Source organism: Epinephelus moara, chromosome 24, assembly GCF_006386435.1.
Source record: "Epinephelus moara isolate mb chromosome 24, YSFRI_EMoa_1.0, whole genome shotgun sequence".
Lineage (NCBI taxonomy): Eukaryota > Metazoa > Chordata > Actinopteri > Perciformes > Serranidae > Epinephelus > Epinephelus moara.
This window is the reverse complement of record NC_065529.1, coordinates 47956468-47977291: the sequence shown is the minus strand read 5'-3', so window position 1 is coordinate 47977291 and position 20824 is coordinate 47956468. Positions and strand designations below refer to the sequence as shown.

At 42.6% G+C, this 20824-nt stretch overlaps 1 protein-coding gene across 1 annotated transcript in view; it reads left to right on the top strand.

Moving 5' to 3' along the window:
- The first annotated feature begins 3571 nt into the window (after positions 1–3571).
- The window catches only part of ptprt (protein tyrosine phosphatase receptor type T), a 531138-nt gene continuing 513885 nt past the window's right edge, over positions 3572–20824 (top strand). Inside the window, exon 1 of the mRNA XM_050039413.1 lies at positions 3572–4010. Coding sequence (XP_049895370.1) covers positions 3923–4010 — 88 coding nt within the window. The 5' untranslated portion in view covers positions 3572–3922. The remainder of the gene's footprint in view (positions 4011–20824) is intronic.

Below are 20824 nucleotides of genomic sequence, written 5' to 3'. Positions count from 1 at the left end.
GGAGCTTCTCCGGCTGATTAACGGTCTGACTCTAACTGATGGTTCACAAAACTTTATTTTCAATAGTGTATCTCCAAACATCCTATGAACGCACCATAAAAGCTAGAATGAAACAAAACATAACAAACTTCAGGCAGACTGGGCGAATAGCAATGTAGCATTTTTCTAGCGCACACATGCTCATTAAAACTCAGAGAAATCTATAAAATATAATTATAAAACGACACAATATTAAACACAATATCAAAATAAAATGTGGACAAACCTTGAGTCCTCATCAGCCACGTGTTAAACCTTTACTCTCATTGTGAAGATGCATTTACGCTGTTCACAACATTTGTTCGGTGCATCAAACTCTTTCAGAACAGGAGCACCTGCCTTTACACACCAACATCCTGGCTTTTCCCTTTCAAAATAAGAGCATGCCCTTACAATATAACTAACACACTAAAAGGAAATTATACGGCCGTAATAGAGCATGGTGAAGGTCATTTACACCAACAGTTGTCTGCAGCTCGCAGCAGCTGCAGTGACAGTCGTCTTGCTGAGGTGACATGCCATCCACCATCCCCTCCACCTCCTGATGACAAATATATATATATATATGCATATTTTTGGACTGTCTCAGACCATATGAAAAACATATGAATTTTGGAAATAGGTGTAATTCCCCTTTAAGGAAACAAAGAAAACCCATAAGTTTTGAAAGAGATAAACAGTAATACTCTACACATTGTCAAAAATAATGTCTCTTATCATCTGATTAATCATTGACAATCATGTCTAAATATCTACGGTGAAATGCTCTGTATAACATGAGGTACCGTGCTTTTCAATCTTAAGGACAACCTTAAAGATCCAGTGTGTAGGATTTAGAGCAGCGTTCGAAACCTTCATTATCAAAAGGGCCATTTTCGACCAAATATAGTAAACAAAAAACATCTGTGTGAACCCACAAAACATATTTGAGGCTTTTAATGAATGTAACACAACCTATTAAGTCTTAATCAGCCTGTGCTAATAGTCTAAATGAGCATTTATTCATGTTTTACCACAAGGTGGCGACTCTGCAGGGCACGTTTATGATTGTTTGGAACTTTAACTTGGCAGCGCTGGCAGTCAAGACAAATCTGTCCACTCACTAATAAATTCTTTCTTTGATTCCATGACTTTTACTTTTTTGGATTTCCATAGCTAGACAGCTTGGAAGACCCAACAAACACCAACTTTCCCCCAGGAGAGCGGTCTTTGCATCCTGTAAGATCATAAAGCCAAACTTCTTCTTTCCTAAACCTGACCATGTGCGTTTGTTGTTGGAGAAAGAAAAAACGTCATTTGGCATTGTTGTACCGACGTAGTGCGTTTACTTTGAAAGTAGTCTCTATATACAGACTATACATACAGTGAATGTAGAGTCTGTAGGCAAACCCCGGAGATCTTGCCTCCGGAAGAAGAGCATAAGAGCCCTGGTTTCCGGTTGTAGGCTGTTTGTAGTCCGCGTGATATTGACCAATCACGTTTGCGGCGGCTGCAGTTGTTGCCAGGTTAAACGGTCCGTGTGGTGAACTAACGAGGCGGAACATAACTGCCGTCACTGCAAACTCTGAATCCATCGCAATGATTCAGCATATTTACTTATATATAAACGGAAGTCGGAAACGGAAATTCGCCTCCTCCGCCCAAATCAAACCAGAATGCCAAAAAATCGGGGGTCTGCCCCCAGAGGCTGTATCGCCATCTGCCGGAAGTCATACGCCGAATACAGCCGATGGGTTCTGAGAATGCTTTGAAAGAGACTGTATGTAAATTGTACATTTCCTGTGAAAACAGAAGTGTATTTTGAAAGAAGACAATGCATGTAACAGGCTGAAGTTGACACAGCGTCCCAGAACATCAACAACCAACAGAGCCAGGGTACCTTGGACGTCGTATCTGGACGTGGAAAGTCCATGACCAAACGTCGATATGTGATGAGGTCGGAGTGAGAATGTGTTGCAAAGAGGTATCTTTATTAAAGTGAATTAGTGATGATGAGTTTCCCTCAAGAATGAAACATACATCGATGATAGCCAAATTTTGTGCCTGACACATGATGATAATGATAAAGTAAAACAGAAATCTATGGCAACAGTGGCATATTGTCAGTAATTTAGAGACCCCCCCCCCCCCCCCCCCCCCAACATTTCACAAGTCATGTTTTCAGGGGAGCTCATGTCCTCACCCTAACCCCAACAACTAACACACCCAGGGTACCTTTCAAGTCGTATCTGGACGTGGAAAGTCCATGACCAAATGTCGATATGTGACGAGGTCGGAGTGAGAATGTGTTGCAGCCTTACTCTGCCCGACACATCATGCTAAGCTCAAACAACCAGCATTAACAAAGGCTGCCTCACCTTTTTGTATTTCTCAACTTCTGTGATCATAATAAGTCAAAACAAGAGGAAGTTTAGGATGCATCTTCCTCAGGCAGGTGTTTCCTCCCTTCAAGACAGAACAAATGAGTTGGCAAAGACAGGTTCACAGTGCAGTTAAAGTTAGAACCAAAGTCTGCAACACTGCAAAGTTGGACCCTTATTCTAACGTCCAAATCACATGACAGGGAAAGCCCAGTCACTACTGTAAGACACACCTATGAGTCAGTGTGTGTGTGTGTGTGTGTGTGTGTGTGTGTGTGTGTGTGTGTGTGTGTGGGAGGGAGAGTGCTAGAGAGGAATCCTATTAGAGAGACAGACCTTGAAATAGAAATCCTATGACAGTAAAATGAGTGGACTGAGAGGGATCTCATGACAACACAGAGGGGAAGAGACACGCAGAGAGAGAGGCTGAGACAGAGAGGAGGAGAGACCGTGTGAATCCTATCCTAGCGGAGGGATCAGGCGGTAGGACCCGGGGGAAACCAGACAACTCCAAAATCCTTCACCAGCGTCAAGTTCGCGAGAAACAGTGAAGACGTGATGGGAAATTTGGCGCCTGGTCCTTCAAATAAAAGCCTGAAACTGGTCAGTTTAGACAAGAGCAGGAAGGTGTGTGTATGGAGACTTAAAGTAAACGTGGAAAAGATGTAAAGCTGCAAAATAAATTATGTAAAAATGCAACAATTATTGTTTAATTTCATGCGCTTTGTCTCACAGCTCCATGCTGCAGTCACTGATGTCCTCACTGTCAAGTCACTATTTTAAGTTTCAACTTTCCACAATTTATATCATGAAAAATTACAAGGAGTACTTAAAGTCTGTTTGAAGTATCAAGTTGACTTTTGTTTCCTGGAAAACGCATTATATTATATTTAATATCTTGTGAATAAACATCCTTCATTTGTCCAGTTTGACAGCCAGTAATATCATCACACATATTTTCCTTCACTTTATATAAATCTTATTTATCTTCATGGTGCTTTATGGCTTATTTCTTCTGAGACTTATATTACGCTTCTGCTGCTACATGATTTTATTTTGAAACTCACGATCGGAAGTCCCACACGCGTTAATCCGCCCGTCTTTACGCGGGTGTCTGGCACCCGGCGTGGTGCGCACTGCTCTCCATTCCTCTCCAACTCAACGTCAGTCTGTCAGAGACCGTCTGAGCGCGCGCACACACACACTGTACCCCCCTGTCACACACTCTCCGGCACACACACACGCGCGCTCTGACGCACACACACAGACTCGCTCTGTCGGACCCGGGAGGAGAGCAAAGGAAAGGGAAGGAGACAGCTCCTTATTCGCCTCCAACTTCTCTCTTTGCTTCTACTTGTGTCTTTCTGACTCTTCTTATCCACCAATGCGAGGATTTTATTCCTGTTCTCACTGTTATCACCCCAGCTGTCCCCAACTACGGAAGCCCAGTCTAAGGACCAGACGGGAGTATGTTAAATAACCCGCACCACTGAACAAAACAAGAAGAAAAAGAAGGAGAAGAAATGGATAAACGGAGTTATTCTCTCGTTTTGCCTGCCGCTTTCTTCTACTTTGTACTTTTGGGATTTACTGCCGGACAATTCTTTCCAGGTAAAGCGATTTGTTTGATTACAGGCTGGATTTTTAAACTGTCTTGCTGATATTTTCTATGTTTTGGTGCGCTTTGCTGCTCTCCTTGGAGTCTAAATAAATGCCACGGCGCTGAGGCGCATATGGAAATATAAAGTGGACATGCACGTTGATTTGTGCGTTTCGGGAGCTCAGTTTAAATGCATGTGTTATATTGTTGGACACTGTGACGGTAAAAGAACCCTGAAGTCAGCTTTGAGCACATTCTCAGCTGTNGGAGTCTAAATAAATGCCACGGCGCTGAGGTGGCGCATATGGAAATATAAAGTGGACATGCACGTTGATTTGTGCGTTTCGGGAGCTCATTTTAAATGCATGTGTTATATTGTTGAACACTGTGACGGTAAAAGAACCCTGAAGTCAGCTTTGAGCACATTCTCAGCTGTGGAGGAGAATTTATTGCTGTGTTTGCGCGCAGGAAATATCTTGATGTGAAAATACCACAAGTCAGTGGTTTATGGAAATAAACAAGTGAGTGATTGATGATTTATGTCGCAGATGACACTGACACTTTGAGGCGACAGCTGGCCTGAGTTTGTACCTTCATATCTGTGTCTGCCTCACAGAGCTGAAACGCGCTCTGGAGGTTTGGTGTGAAGTTTTGAACGCTCCGGGAGGTTTTACTCCATGAAGCTTTTACGCGTGGACTGTGTGTTGTTGAGGGTCAATAAGTGACTTGGATGTGACGGTTTTATGTCGGGTACATTTCGCTGTGATCTCGCTGGGTGTTTGGAGGCGGGCGGACCGGTGCGTCTTGGCTCCGTCTGAGCGCAAAGCTGCGGACTGTCTGTTAAGGCGTCTCCTGATTTATTTACCCTGTGATGAGATTAATATTTTGTCTTGTCTGATAATAAACACGCACGAGCATCATTCTACCGCGGTGTCGTGGGATAACGTGTGCAAGTTACTCTCACAGAAATCCGTTCCCTTCCAGAGCCTAAAAAGCTTTTATTCAACTTTTCCACACTGACATGTGATACACACCCCGCGTTTTAATTTGCCTCTCCAAACTGCACCTGCACCCGATGCTGTATCACTTCAGGCAAATATGCATCTGCCCAGTTTCATCTCCCGGAGTTGTAGCTTCGGGGTCCTCACACAGTCCGCTGCAACATCGCTGCACGGCACTCAGCAGCCAGCACTCCTCTGGCACTTGTTACGCGCCGCAGAGGTTTGGAGAGTTTGCGGCTTCGCAGAGTTTCCCGGCTTTAGATCAAATCCGCGATTATTCCGATTATCAATCACCAGAAACTGGAGCCTGACAGACAGACGTAACGAGCCAGGCAGCAGCGTGGATGTAAAGTTTGCTCCCACATACCCAGAAGGCTTCACTCGTTGATAAAACACAAATGTCTCAAAATGAAATTGAGGATAATTTGGAGATGGAACCAAAGTGCGATTATTGAGGAGTTGAAACATGCAGGCTAATGATTGTGAGACAAATATTGTGAAGACAGAAATAAAGCGTTGTGTCATTATAACTCTGGCTGATTATAATCTGATGTGTCGCATGATCCACGAGTTGAAACCGTTTTTAAAGACTGTGATTAAAGATGAGACCTCATCACATCTGAGGTCTGATTGTGTCCTGCAGCGAGACCCAATTTTCACAAGTTCCCTCTCTTTAAATCAGTCATGTTTGCCGTCGCCTGCAGCGGCAGCAGCCTGTCGGCTCTGTGTCTGCCCCTCTCTCGGCACCTTCTGCTTGGTATTCATGACCTGTAAGGCAGCAAAAAGAGCCCACTTTGAGCGGAAGACTGGCTCCAAACACTCAGTCCTCCCCTCTCTCCCTCCCTCTGTCTCTGGCTCCGGCTCCGGGCTGCAGCGCGGCGGAGCAGCCGTCCCCACTCTCCGTGCGTAATGGTGCAGCGGAGGAAACCGCTACAGTGCGCTTTATGGTGAAATAAAAAGTATGAACTTGGCCAAATGTGTGCGTGGATATCAGGATCGAACCCTGAAACACACGATTTGTGTTTTGAACCCGGCGCATTGACACCAACTGAGATAACTCTGTTTTAAAACCACATAAGGAATGAACCAGAGCCGCTCCTGTGTGTGGGTTCATAGTAAATATTGCAACAGAGCCTCAGCTGCTCATTTGGCTCGTGAGGATGTGGTCGGGTTAAGAAGGAGAGACCTGGAGATGATGTGTGTTTTAGACTTTTATTCCCACTTTATAATCTTTTACAAGTCAGACCTGGGTGCTGCTGGGATGTGTAGTGTCATCCTGGCATCCACTTTACCATTAGTTGCACTCAACCAGTTATTTAATTGGGGAGTGTGTGCGCGTGTGTTTGTGCAGCGCGTGTATGTATATATATGTGTGTGTGTGTGTGTGTGTGCTCCAGATAAACTGAGAGGGACAGAGAGCTCAGGGATGTTTCGCTGGCTGTTGTTTGCTCCTGTGCCGTTGGGGGGCGATATTGGTACATCAGATCTATCCATCGTCACACACACACACACACACACACACACACACTGTCTGTGTCTCTCACACATACTCAAACACACACACTCACACACTCTCATGTTCACAGAGCGACCAGGTTCTAATAATCTTTCTCCCTTTTCCAATTCCAGCTGCTGGGTTTTGTTTTTAGAAAAAAAAATAAAGTGAAGGAGCTCATTCAGCTATAATGATAATAGACTGAGAGCCAGTGATGAAGAAAATGATCTCACTCCGAGTCTGTCTGTCTGTCAGTCTCACTGACATCTTGTAGAAGTTCTAATCGCCCTGTCAGCCATCCTCATACAGGACGTGTGTGTGTGTGTGTGTGTGTGTGTGTGTGTGTGTCTGCCCGGCCAAACAGCTCAATTTTCAGATCATGTTGCNTCTTGTAGAAGTTCTAATCGCCCTGTCAGCCATCCTCATACAGGACGTGTGTGTGTGTGTGTGTGTGTGTGTGTGTGTGTCTGCCCAGCCAAACAGCTCAATTTTCAGATCATGTTGCTCTCATCATCATCACCATCGTCTCCCTCACTGAAATGAAGCTGAATTGGGGGCAAAAGTTTTACTGTGCTGATATGTCAAAAGCTCAGGAAATAAATCTGAAGCTGCATCTTTATGACTTGTTATCACCAGTTTAAAATAATAATATCGTTTTATTAGTTTTTTCCCGACTTTTTAAGTGTTCGACTGCCACACTGTAAGAAAAACTTGTGTCCCATCTCCCACCAACAGTCTGTGTAGATTTTCTTTGACCACGAAGGCAGTAAACTTAAAGGTCCAGTGTGTGAGATTTAGGGGGATTTAGCAGAATCTCTGAAATCTTTGAAATTTTTAGCAGGAGCTAAATTATCCACAGAGGTCTCCTTCTCTTCAAAACAAACAGACCTGGTGATTAATACTGGTCAAACACTGAATAAAGCGATTTTGCATTTTTAAAAAAAAAAGTGTTTTTCTGAAGCTCCTCGTCCCAGAGGGGCTGCTAACTACTGCGGCCCACCTGAAAACGTGAATGGTCCGATCTGGAGCCAGTGTTTGGTCAGTCTGGGCTACTGTAGAAACATGGTGGACTCCATAGACGAGGACCTGCTCCCTGTGTAGATATGAATGGCTCATTCTAAGGTAACAAAAACGCAATGATTCTTATTTTCAGGTGATTATAAACATACTTCTCATGTTATATTCCATTTCTGCCAGTATACTTCCCTAAACCCTACAAACTGGACCTTTAACCAAGTGGTTATAGTTGCCTGAACATAACTAGACCTTTAATTGAATAGTGTAAAACAGTCCCTTTTAGTAGCTCGGTGAGGCTACACATTTTGACGCTTGTCTCAATTACACACCTGGTCTGGTTGCTAAGCAGCTCTTTTTTGTTTGCTACTTCAAATTATGTGTCCATTCCTCGATTACCCTGTAAGTTATTCATATTTCTTTAGTCTGAAAGAGTCCTCAGATCAAAAGAATCAAAATGGTTTTTCAGAAAAAGTCATCCAAGTTGTGAGGATTGTTTTAACAGGATAAAGTGCTGTAACTCACCCCTCTGATGCTTTGTCTGTCAAATGAATGACTCATAATTGACATATAATCTGAAGCTTTAAATTAAATTAAAGGCCTGTCCCAAATACAGGCCTATTGATTTCAGTGATTTAAGCGAATAGAAGCCCTTTAAAGGCTATTAATTGAAGTTTGACGGTGGTTAACATTTTGAGATATGTGCTCTCTTGCAGAGAGTAAAATGAGGAGATTAATACCATTCTCGTAAATATGAAACCAAAGCCAGCAGCCAGTGAGCTCTGCTGGGCATAAAGACTGGAAACAGCTGGCCTGGCTCTGGGCAAAGAAAATAGAGTCCAAATCAAACACTTCCAGTCGATCTTAAATTTCGAAGTGGCTGTCTGAAAATACTCATTTGGGTCGTTTTGGAAAAGAATTGACAAACTCTATTTAGTCATTTTGACATGAGGACTTCCTTTTGGTCATTTGGGTGAACTTACCCTTTAAAAACGCCTCTTTCTTTAGATTTGCAACAGCTTTTATGTTGCACAAAGCAAAGGCATGTGTTACCCAAGGCTGTCTTTTTCATCTTGCTAGTGTGTGTGTGTGTGTGTGTGTGTGTGTGTGTGTGTGTGTGTGTGTGTGTGTGTGTGCTGGGTGCAGCTGTGCTCCTGATCCATGCCTTTGAGCTCCAGTGATCGCTAATTGTTGAACATCCGGTCGGATCTGGAGGTGACGACTAGGGCGTTGAGGTGTGTGTGTGTGTGTGTGTGTGTGTGTGCTTTCAGGGAAACCAATTTACAATTTATATTCCACTTAATTAGATTTCTTTGGCAGTAAGGACAGAAGGGGAAAGAGTGCAAAAAGGAGAAAGAGAAAGCGAGTGACCACGCGTCGCTCTCTCTCCCTCTGTCTCTCCTTGACTCGTTCGCCCAGTGTGTTGACATGTTGGAGGGACGCGGAGAAGTCTTTGGCTTTGATCAAATCAACAGCCTCCAATTCCCCAATTATAGAGCCCTTTATGTGATTAGCAGAGCGTGTGTGTGTGTCATGATTCATGCGACTGTGAGACACAGAGAGAGACGTGTCATACAAACAGAGGAGAGTCAGAGGGGGGAAAGGTAAAGGTGAGCAGAGAGAAGAGGAGCAGGGGAAGCATGGAGGGAGGGAGCGGGAAAGAAAATGAGAGGAGGAGGAGGTCGGAGGGCAAGGAATGGAGAAGTTAAAATTTGAGAGGAGGGGAGAGTAGAGGAGGAGGAAAACTAAGCGTAAGAGAGAAAAGGAAAGGAAGCAGTGAGCAAAGAGGTGATTGAAAGAAGAGGAGGGGAGAAAGGAGATGAGGGGATAATGGGAAAGGGGTGTAGGAAAAGAAAAGGAAACAAAGAAGGAAGGAGAGGAGTGCAGAGGCAAGGAAAGAGGAAGCAAGTGAAGGAGAAGAGAGGAAAAAAGATGAAGGAGACAGAAAAGAGCACAAAGTGAACGGAGCAAGGAGACGAGGACCTTGAGGTGGAAGAAATAGGAGACAAGGATAGAGCCAGACAGGAAGGAGGAGAAGAGGAGGAGGAAGGAGAAGGCAAAGAGAAGGCGAAAGGACGAGACTGTGGTAAAAGAGATAGTCTTGTCGTCTGTTGCCTCGTTCATCACTCCTGTCTAGACGAGGCGAGGATGAGGAGGAGGGGAGGAAGACAGGAGAGCAGAAGGAAGAGCAAAGGACGAGTGGTTGGCGGAAATGACAAAGACAAAGGATGACGGGAGGTCAAGAGAAGGAAAAAAGAATGACACTAAGTTGATTATGTCTCACTGTTATCGACTGCCTGAGTGGCTATAATTGTTTCCTCTGCTGCGTGTGTGTGTGTGTGTGTTGGAGTGAGAGAGAGCTTTATGACAGGATGTCTGTCACCTCGTGCCCCGCTCTGTTTAGTATGCTGTCCATCCTCCCTCACTGTGTGTGTGTATGTCTGTGTGTGTGTCTGCCTAATCCACGGCACTTATTCTATTGGCCTGACTAACTGACAGCCTAATAGCAGGGCATGCTGAGTGCTGGGGCGTCGCGTGTGTCTGTGTGTGTGTGTGTGTGAGAGAGAGAGAGAGAGAGAGGCAGAGTTGGGTACTGAATGAACGTTAAAGTGGGTATTGGAGCTGAAAGAGAGAGAAGCTGGAAAGAGTGAGAGAGAGCACTTTTCTGCAGTCGATGATGCATTTAGAGAGAAAAAGTGTGTTTGTGTGAGAGTGTGTGAGGGGCAGTATTAGTGCCCGGTAACACCAGACAGTGACACTGAAAAATATATTCGCACGCTCCCATGCATGAAGTCATTAGCGCTGGATACTCGTTGACATAGAGGACTACGTGACCAGGTAGTTGGCGTGCAGCTGTTGTTGGCAGACTAACCAGGATGACTAGCTGGGAGGATGCTAACACCAGCCGCCACGATGACTCTCAAAGCTAGCTGGGCTGTGAGTAGAGGATTACAGAGACGTCATTATCTGTCTCTGTATTCAGATTAAAGAATGAAAGTGGATGTGGTTTTACCGGAAGTCACGTTAATTCACTGGCAATGCAACTGTGCCTTCAAAGTTGATTTTAAAAAGGCATAAAATGAATCATCCATTTGGGGTCTGAGCCTATTTTGGCTGTTTATGAATACTTTTGATTTTGCCTTTATATACCACATAACAAAAATGTTTACCATACCCATGTTTGGTATCGTTTTTTCCAGCACAACTTCACCTATATGATCTGACAATTATTTTTTCCCTTTAACCTCCTTTATTAACATATTGGGCCACAAAATACATCAAAATCATCAAAATCCGAATTTAAAAAAACATGCTCTTTATTACAATAGAAACCACCAACATGCTCAATGAACTGTTTTAGAACTTGAAAAAGTAAACATAGGTTGCATATATGAACATATAAAAGTAAAATGAAGATATAGTAAAACTATATACAAATATTTCCCATAAAAAACATGTATATTCATAGGCGTTTTTCACCTTGTCAGCTGCAACTCTTCAATACAAACTATGTGCAAAATTACACAGAGAGCTACACCAGTGCTTTGTATTCCCAGAGTTCCAATAGTGCAAATGTACCGTAAGAGGTAAAACTGAAATGTAATCAAACTATATACAAGTACGTGGCACTTGGCATGAACTGGCTGATTTGTGGGGCAGTGTTGGGGTCGTTTCCTGTTCTCCAGGGCTCCAAGCGATGGCGTGGAGATCTGGACCTCATCTGACTCCTCCTCCCACAACCTTTCTGGGGGCCTCTGTGTAGAGGATCCATTGTCCTCATCACTGTATCTGTGCATGACAATAACCGCAACTGCTTTCAAACTGTATGGTTTGACTAAAATGAACAATGACAGCAATATAGTCCACGATGAGCAGCGCTAAAATCAACCTGCGTAGTTGTCCCTCCATTGTGACATTAGAAAGTGTCACATTTATCTTGCAAGTGTACTCTTCTTCAACGTTTGCTTTACTTCCTGGATTTTTCCCACTTGGAAATTCTGACCAATCAAGAGCAGCTTTCTCACACAAGACATTTGATCTGATCCTCTTGTAAATGCTGCCGTGAGAACACGAACCAACTCTAGGCAATTATACAACTTTGGAACAACATGAGTCCCTGATTCAGACCAAAGGAGACGACTCTCGGTCTGAAAGCAGCCTAAGTTAACAATGCTTATCCAAGACACATATTTGTACCATCCACCCCTGTCTCAGGACAGATCTCAAACTTGCCACATCTCTTGCTCATAGCTAATATGGTAAATTCTGTTTTGGATTGTCTGATTATCCATTTCCTCAAAGATCAGCACTGTCAAGATAGTTTGCAGTTGCTCAAGGTGCAAATTAGGGTGTCAAAGTTAAACTGTGTGAAAGATGCACGTGGACTTTATTTACCTCTGCGATCTCAGTGAATTTAATTCATTGTGGTCTGAAATGTTGCTGTAATAAAAGCTGATATGAGTTATCAAACAGTGAGCGGTTGAATGTCAATGTCAGTTTAATAAACCTAAAGTAGACGAGAATGCCATTTGGCTCGCCAAAAAGGAGAAAGAAAAGTAAAACTACTTTACTGTTGTCACCGATGAAACACACTATAATCCTCCCTCTGCATGCTTTGATAGAAATGGTTTTTGTCTGGAAGCTCATGGCCAGTTATCAAAGTTACTGCCTGAAAACAACAAAGTTATTTCCCTGCAGGAGGCAAACAACTGTGAGTTCTCCAGTGATGGAATATGGTGTCAGACTGACAGTTGTGTCTGCCACGGGGATATTTGACAGTTGAAAACCGAATGAGATACTATAAGCAGTGAACGATAACGCGGCTTTGAAACGCACATCTAATGGAAAGACAAGAAAAATTGGTATTTAGTGGCCCTGAGGGCGAATTTGCCCGGCGCATCAACAGAGCCAGCTCTGCACACATGAAGGAAACAAACTTACAGCTGCAGCTATTCAAGATGTGCAAGCATTCATCCATTAGTGCTACAGACGACACTTTCTTAAATGGTGTGAGGATATTTGGTGAAATGAGTACAGTCTGTCTCAGAATGACGATAATATTTGCAAACACTATGATTCACTGGGCCTACTCATGTGATGTTTGTCAATATGATAGAACGATTAGAACCATAAACAACTGGATATGTTAAAAAAATAAACACGGTTTGAAATTAATTTAATAAAGATTAAGATGTGTTGGTTCGGATAGCTACACATATTTTTAAAGTAGGAGTATCCACACTTTCCTCACTGCTACTGACTCACTGGATGCAGACTTTGGCCATAAACCTGCCACTGGCGGGCTTCCACTGTCTGTGTTACTGTTTTTAAAACCCTCTTCGCTACAGGAAACAACAACAACAACATCCTCCGAACTTGACGCTAGACGCTTAAAATGGTCTTGACCCAGATCTGGATTGTGCAGTAAAGCTTGCCTGCTTTGTTGTGTTATGTGAATTGTTGGAAAGATCTACAACCTCGGAAAAGCCCAGACTCTGTCTCGCAGGACTCTCATGTCCAATGTGGATCTATTTTCTGACATGGCCAGTTGAAGTTGATTTCCCATATCTTTTTACCCTGGCAGCAGGATGTTGGAGTGACAGTGACTTCACCAACGTATTGATCCACCTCACTTCACATGAGCTTCTTTGACATCATCGTTATAATGTTCTGCTCGAGCCACATACCACCAGCAAACCGTCTGTGGTTTAACAGATCCAGTGAGCTCCTCCAGAACTAAAATATACCATCACTGCATCCTGGGCTTAACACAGTCCAAGACACCTGTGAATGGCAACACATTCTCCCTTCTACCTCAACCTTTACACCAACCTTTGGTCATGAACTTTCCACGTCGAAATACAACATGCAAGGTACCCTGGGTGTGTTGGTAGTTGACGTTCTTGGACGCTGTGTCAAGTTCAGCCTGTTACATGCATTGTCTGTTTTCAAAATACATTTCTGTTTTCACAGTTTGCATATAGTCTCTTTCAATATAAAAGCATTACGTTGGTACAACATCGCAAACTGACATTTTTTTCTTTCAACAAAAAAAACAAATGTGCTTACGTTTGTCCAATACACGCATGTGGTTGACTTTAGGAAATGAAAACAGGGTTTGGCTTTATAATCTTACGAGAAGCGAACACCGGCCTCCTGGGGGAGAGCTGGATTAGGGTTAGCGTTAATCATGCCAACATGAAAGGACAGCTTCTTTCGTCTGTGTCTGACGCTGGTTATCACTGACTAATCACTGGATTTTGATGACTTCATAGTGAGAATGGGATGTTTAAAGAAATACAAACAAGCCAGAACCTTTTCCTCCCTATAGCAGAAAGATATTGTGCGCTTCTGGACATGGCCACATTAAACTTCACACAACTTGAGTTCCATACCGATGGGGGGAAGGTTACTTTTGACATGTTATAGGTTACAGATAACTGGTTACTCTGTTAAAACCCAAATATTTTAACTTCTAACAAATGCTTTAAACTGGGCAATAAAGCTGAAAAGTCCTAAAAACATAGTGCAGAAATGTTGCGCTTGAATTTGTCCCAATGGCTTTGGCAAATATGCCAAGAGAAGGCCTTATAAAACTCATGTTATATTCTACATATAAGGTTTTTACTGAAAAAGAAAAAAAAAATCGGTATTCGCTGAGTAATCAACATTTTGTCAAGTACTTTAATTACATTTTTTTCCCCAGTAACTGTAACTGGTAACAATTACATTATTTTTGCAATTTATTTTCGTAACTCCGCTACATGTAACTGTTTACTCCCCAACATCATCAATGCATCATGACATAGATACAACCAATATTGGCACAGAACATCTTCAGATGTAATTCACTTCCTTCCCTATAATGTAGTAGAGACCGTGAACTTTCAATGTCTTTTATAAACACACAGTTATATTCTTACTTTAAAGGACAGAGCATTCATTCAGTGTTCAACAGTAACCGCCACTGCGGCAGAAACCATCACCAACACTTTGCCAGGCATCTGCTTAGCAGTAAAAGCTTAAATAAAATATATGCCTGCTGGACACTGACACTTTCATTATAATAGGTTGAACCATTAATTACAATTAATTTGTTAGTTACATAAATTATACAGGGATAATTTTGCAGCAGCCCATAAATTATACAGCGGTTGCAAATTATACAACAGCGCATCCAGAAACCTCAGCCTTGGAAGGGCATAATGGCATCCCAGACAGGATTCAGCAGTTGAATGCTGGCAGGCATAAATGAGGTGGAAAATGTTTTTGTTTTTATCCTGCGGAGGCTTCAGCCTCAGGGCAGGATGGTGCAGATGTTCATCTCCCATCTTTTATTGCACTTTGACTGCACGTTCATATGGAATTAAACAAACATAAACAAGTTTTGTGTCACATCCAAGCTGTCAGAAGTTACAACAGTTTTTGGTGACTAATGTGAGTTGTGTACCATCTTGGAAATGGTGTAATTTAAAGGAATTTGAACATTTGCAATAATGGCACTTCTTATTAACAGAGGGTATAAGCATCTGAGGTTTGCCTCACGATCTGTCAGAATGCCATTTGCAATAAGTAGTTGCCAGAGAAGCTCATAAGCTTTATTGAGTTCCCACCAACCCGAAACGTTGTTGCTTGAGAAATGTTAACTTTTGGCTGGTGCTGTACCAGAACAGAGACACATAAGGTATAGTGACATAAGACGTATCTAAGAAAATAAACAAAAGGTTGAATAAAATACATCAATCACCTTTTATATAGGATGAACAGAGCCCTGTTTTAAAATGGTGTGCTCAGTCTTGTAGAATTGCTTTTATTATCATATAACTGAGAACATCAATAATTTAGAAAACATCTATTGAGAAAATGTAGCCAGGGAACCAGACAAATCTGCAAGCTCATGTTTTATTTGCTCTGGCAGATGCGTCTGGTCCCTCTTCTGTACAGACAGATTTCTAGCGAGGCCAGTCACAACCATTTATCCAATGGGGGGGGTTTGGTACATTAATTGACAGAGGAACTTCGCCGGTCCAGATTTGAAGGGTCACACATTTCGCTTCTCTGATTGGCTGTAATTGCATCCATCTGTTCCGTCCAGCGCAATACAGGCTCTCAAAACTCAGATCACGCCTATCAGATATGAATCAAGATTCTGTTACTGTGTTGCCTATTTCTGGCCTGAAATGTTTTCAGAAACACATTTCAGTGCACTGTTTAGCTGTAATTTGAGAAAGTTCGTGACCAGGCTGCCATTTTTTTTCTGCTTGAAATCGGACCAAGCACCACCCCAACTGGCATGTGTCACTCAGCGCTACGTCACTTGTTCCATTGTTCTCATTATTCTTAAGTCTATCCAATTGTGTCCAGAGGTGTTTTGTTCTGCACCTGTTGATAACGTCCACTTGAAATCAAAAATGAACTAAGAGGTTCCAGACAATGCAAGGCTAGGGAAAATGATTTGTATTACAGAAGTTTCAATGCCAAGTCCACAATTTCCTACAGAGCCAAGGTGGGACTTATGCAAAGGCCAACACAAGTCCTCAAGAACCAAATGTCCATGTTGGTCTATGCCCTCTAGAACGACAGAAAAGCATTGTCTGACCCATACATCCACCCCAACCTCTGTGGCTTCATAACATCATCAAACTACTTCCTCTTTTGCTCCCAACCTGCGTTAATTTTGACAACTGTGGACTAAGTGGAGTCCTGTAGGGGATCAGCTGTGAAGGCGGGCGATGGCTGCTTGCTCCGCTGCCGTTCAGTGGCTAACGAGCAGAGCTGCTAACAGCCACTGCTGCAATTAACAAACTCCTCAAATCCATTCAGCAGCTCCACCACCCACAGTCAGACACACAGCTGATTATTTACTGCTGAATTACAGCTCACAACTTGCACCAACGACTGACGCTGCTCCAGTGTGAGTGTTTTTGCTGGCTAGCGAAACATGCTGCCACAGACTATTTACTGGAATTTGCCAGCCTGTTGCTCATACGACATTTGAAGATCATGGCAAGCACGGCTGCTCTCGGCTTTCAATGTGCGATAGTTCACCATATACATATTCATCAAAATGAAAATGAAAATGCAACACAGATTTCGTCTTAGTTTTGATTATCAAGATCTATTTTTAGCTTGTCATTCTCTCGTTTTTGTCATTTTTCAATTATGAAAACTTATTGTCATAATTTCTGTGAGTGAAATGAACATTAATACCAAGAGACAGTGACAGAGTTTTAATTACCATGGCTGATAGAGGTCTTTGTCACTTGAATGTAAATGTAGGTTGTTTTTGGCCCTTCGTTGAATGACTGATCCACTTGTTTTGCTCATTACCTTCTAATAATGGGTATGATTGGTTATCCTGGTTACTGGAGCTTTTCTGAAAAGCGAAATCACATTTTTGTAGAACACAGTAGCTACAAATCAGATGTAAGCATGTGACTACAAGTTTGAAGGTTCAGTTTCGGAGCTACCAAGGAAAATCAGAGCGAGCTGGTGAACGCTGAGCCAATATTCATTACAGGAGCCCTTTCCAGAACTCCAGTTTGAGTAACTTGGCAAGACACTGGTGAAGAAGAGGGCACATGCTCAGTCAACCTCCTCGGGCTGGGTAAAGGTTACGTTCCATTCTCAAAGTCTCAAATTGCTAAACAAACTTGGGGACAAATCAAGTCGTGATTGAGCTGATTAGAATGTCGGAGGTGTAAAACATACACGGCGCAGCACATTAAAAACTTCCTTTCCTCTAATTAAAATAACTGCTGATTAATGCAAGAGGTCTTAACGAAGCTTAACAAGGTTTCGAAGTAATTAATCCATATTTAATAGAAGATGTTAGGCAAGTGAGACTGAGAGCCTGCTTAGTCGGCTGAATCAACAAGCTTGGGAGGAGAGAGGGGGAGGAGAATGAGGAGGGAGGGAGGACAAGAGTGAGAGGATGGATGGCAGATAGAAAATAAAGAAGGAAATCAGACAAATAAGTGTGGGTAGAGGGGGGAAGGTAATAAATGGAGTAATGGAGGAGAGGGGAACGAGAAGATATTAGATGATATCCGAGCATCATTCACTTTATTCTCACAGTGGCTAAATTTGATTTATGTCAGACTGTGTGGGAAGTCTTACCCAGAGGATTCACAGATGTAGTCAGAGTCACTGTCAGAGCCACTCTCAACTGGTTCATGAAAAAACGCTTTGTGTGAAACTCAGAATGTCCAAATGAAACTTTACCAAAACAGGATTGATGGGCTGTTGTGACCCATTAAATGATAATTCGAGTTTATTACATCGAGGGTATATTTGAGTGCTCTAAACTGCTCGGATCTGCAGTGATATTACAAAAAATAAGTCCAAAATCCAGCTGTCAGGTGAGCAAAATATATTAGAAAGACACAAATGAAGACAAACATTAAATTATTACCCAAGCTGTCCAGCCTGTCTGACCTTGTGTTTCTTGCCCTTATCAAAATGCCTCTTTGGGCTATGATGCTGAATCCTCAATAGTTTGTAGGTTTCAAGTGAAATTTCTAAAAAGAACTTTCAATGGATTTCCAGGAAATTGTGTACAGATATTCAACATGCACAACATATTAATTGTACTGACATTTTGACTGTCACCATCTTGGATTTTTGGAGCCGGAATTGACCTTATTTTGAGGAGAGGGTGGAGCTAATCCTTATGCTAGCTGCTGGCTTGGTTAGCACGGTGCATTCACATTCGTCAGGATTAACTGTGATGATGCTAATGCTAATTTTAAGCAAAAAACAGGCTTAAAACCATTAAAACAAAATTTGCTTACCAGAAAAACTGAACATCTGACTCCTTAGAGGGTTTTTTAGTGCAACCAAACCCTTAACAAGACTTTTTAGGCAACCAAAATGTTACAATTAACTTTCATGAACTATAAACAAACTGAAATAGCAACAGCTATACCGATATTCTGTGAATCTGGAGTTATGCCATGATTATGCTACCTAATCAGCATTTTTGTCTTGGTAGCGACTTTTCAGAATTCACCCCTGTAGGCCTACAGCTGTCATGACAAGTTAGCTAAAGAGAACAAAAATGTTTTTCTGTAACAGGCTGTAAACATGTTTATTTCTGCTGTAAAGTTGGGCATTTTAACATGGGGGTCTATGGAGACTGACTCGCTCTTGGAGCCAGCCTCAAGTGGTCATTAGAGCAACTGCAGTTTTGGCACTTCCAGGTTGGCCCCATTTTTCTGCCCTGGATATTGTACCTTATTGTCCTATGACTTTTCTCCCAGCACCATAGCAGGTCAAAATTTTAACTTCTCCATTGAAATAGCTCAACACCTATTTGATGGATTTCTTTGATGATTACCCAACTTTTCACGTATCTCCATCATGAGGCTGACATTTATAGTTTTGGTTGATTTGTTGACTACTGTAATCAAATACCAACAAAACAAATCAGTTTGAGTTGCTCTTTCATTTGTTCATGTTATTGACTCAAGACCATATCACATGGTTTAGAGCACAAACATTACATACAATAATCACGGAACAATGGCACACGGCGTGGCTAGAGTACAGCAAATGTTACTTAAACAATTCATTTAAACATAGATGGACAGTTTAAATGATACTTTGGCAAATACCTTTCTGTTTAGTACCTTGCTAACACAACCTGCTAAAAATCAGCAGTTAGCATTGTGATCCTGAGCATGTCAATATGGTGACATTCGAATTTAGCTCAAAGCACTGTTGTGTCTAAGTGCAGCTTCTCAGTAGCCTGAGTGTCAGACTGAAGCTCCCAGAACCTTCAGTCTGACATTGCCTCCATTGAAGGCGATTTACAAGGGGGAGGGAATTTGATTTTTCCCTAACCAATCATTAGAGATCAACGACTCACCCAGAATCTGACGTCATTAGTATCCATGCACCGGGGGTGCCGAAAACAAGCGAGCATTGCCCGTTTAAAATGTCTCTGTCGTCGTGCACACCCAGCTGCATCGCTGTTAAATCCAGTTTAGCAGCTTCCTTAATTTGGTCCTCCATTAACGTAAGTAGTGGCGAAATACCTCGATAGCATCGTTAATGTGGTCTGTAGGATCTGTAGCGGTCGCCATTGTTGCTATCCTCACCAGTTACCCAGCGGCGTACAGCTTGACATCAGCGTGGCGCTGATTGGCTAATCGCTAGACCCGCCCCCACCCCTGGCGTTCATTGGTCCGTCCATCGTTTGGACGAGATAAATCGCAAATTCATTGCAGTATGCCAGACCAGAGATGCAAGCCTACTCAGTTGAGTGGGTGGGGTCTATGGTCTGGAACCAGGCTAGCTTCTCAGGGCTACCATGACTCTAGACTCTTGGGGCGCATTCACACTAACTTTGCTTAGTCCGATTTGACTAAACCCTGGAGCTTTTACGTCCTTGGTGCAGTTCTTTTAGGTTGGTGTGAACATCAGATTTGAATGCTGGTGTGGACCAAACAAGCATTGTCTGGTCTGCCTTGACAGGGGGGTCGCAGGCCACCCATCGAGTCAGCTCTGAAGCGGTTCATTTTTGGTGTGAACACCATCCAGCAATCACAGGAAGCGTACCATTTTATGTGTCATTTCGTTGTTTACACAGTTGCCTGTTTGTGCGTTTGCTATCCAAATCTTGAGGGGACGAACCTGGACTTAAAGCAAAGTGAGATGCCTCCTGTATTGGGCCGAAGAGAATATTTCTCAATTGCTAAAAAAGGTGCATAAGGACACCGCTGTATTCAGATTATTCAGTCTCTTGACTTTGTTCCCGTAGTGTCAGGTAACAGCTCACTTATGTACCATGTGGTTGTAATACGTAGATTGAATAAAGGAGACAGCGGCATAAGAGTTGGAGAGGATTGGGAATTATGGTCAGGAGAAATTGTCAGATGACAGGAGAAAGAAACAAAGGAAAGGAGTATAATATATATAATGCAGTATACAGTGTAAATATATCGTACTGATGCTTCAGGGAAAAGAAACTTTGAGAAGAGTTAGACGAGTGTAAAAATGTTTTTCTCATGGGAAATTGCACAGAACTAGAGCAGGAAGAAGAGGAGACAGAGGGAAAGTAATTAAAAGAGAATATAAAGTTGGGAAAGAAGGAACGAATTAAGAAAGACAGGTTTGGATGGAGAGAGATGAAGAGAGCTCAGCAGACAGAGGAGGAGAGGAAGAAGAGCAAACATCATAATATTTGCCTGGCAGTTGGATTTCGCCTCTCATTTTTTTTACACTCATACACACAGACAGACAAATACACATGCAGGCCAATACACACACACAGCACGGAAACACACACGTCTTCCCTTGATGGAGCAGTCTG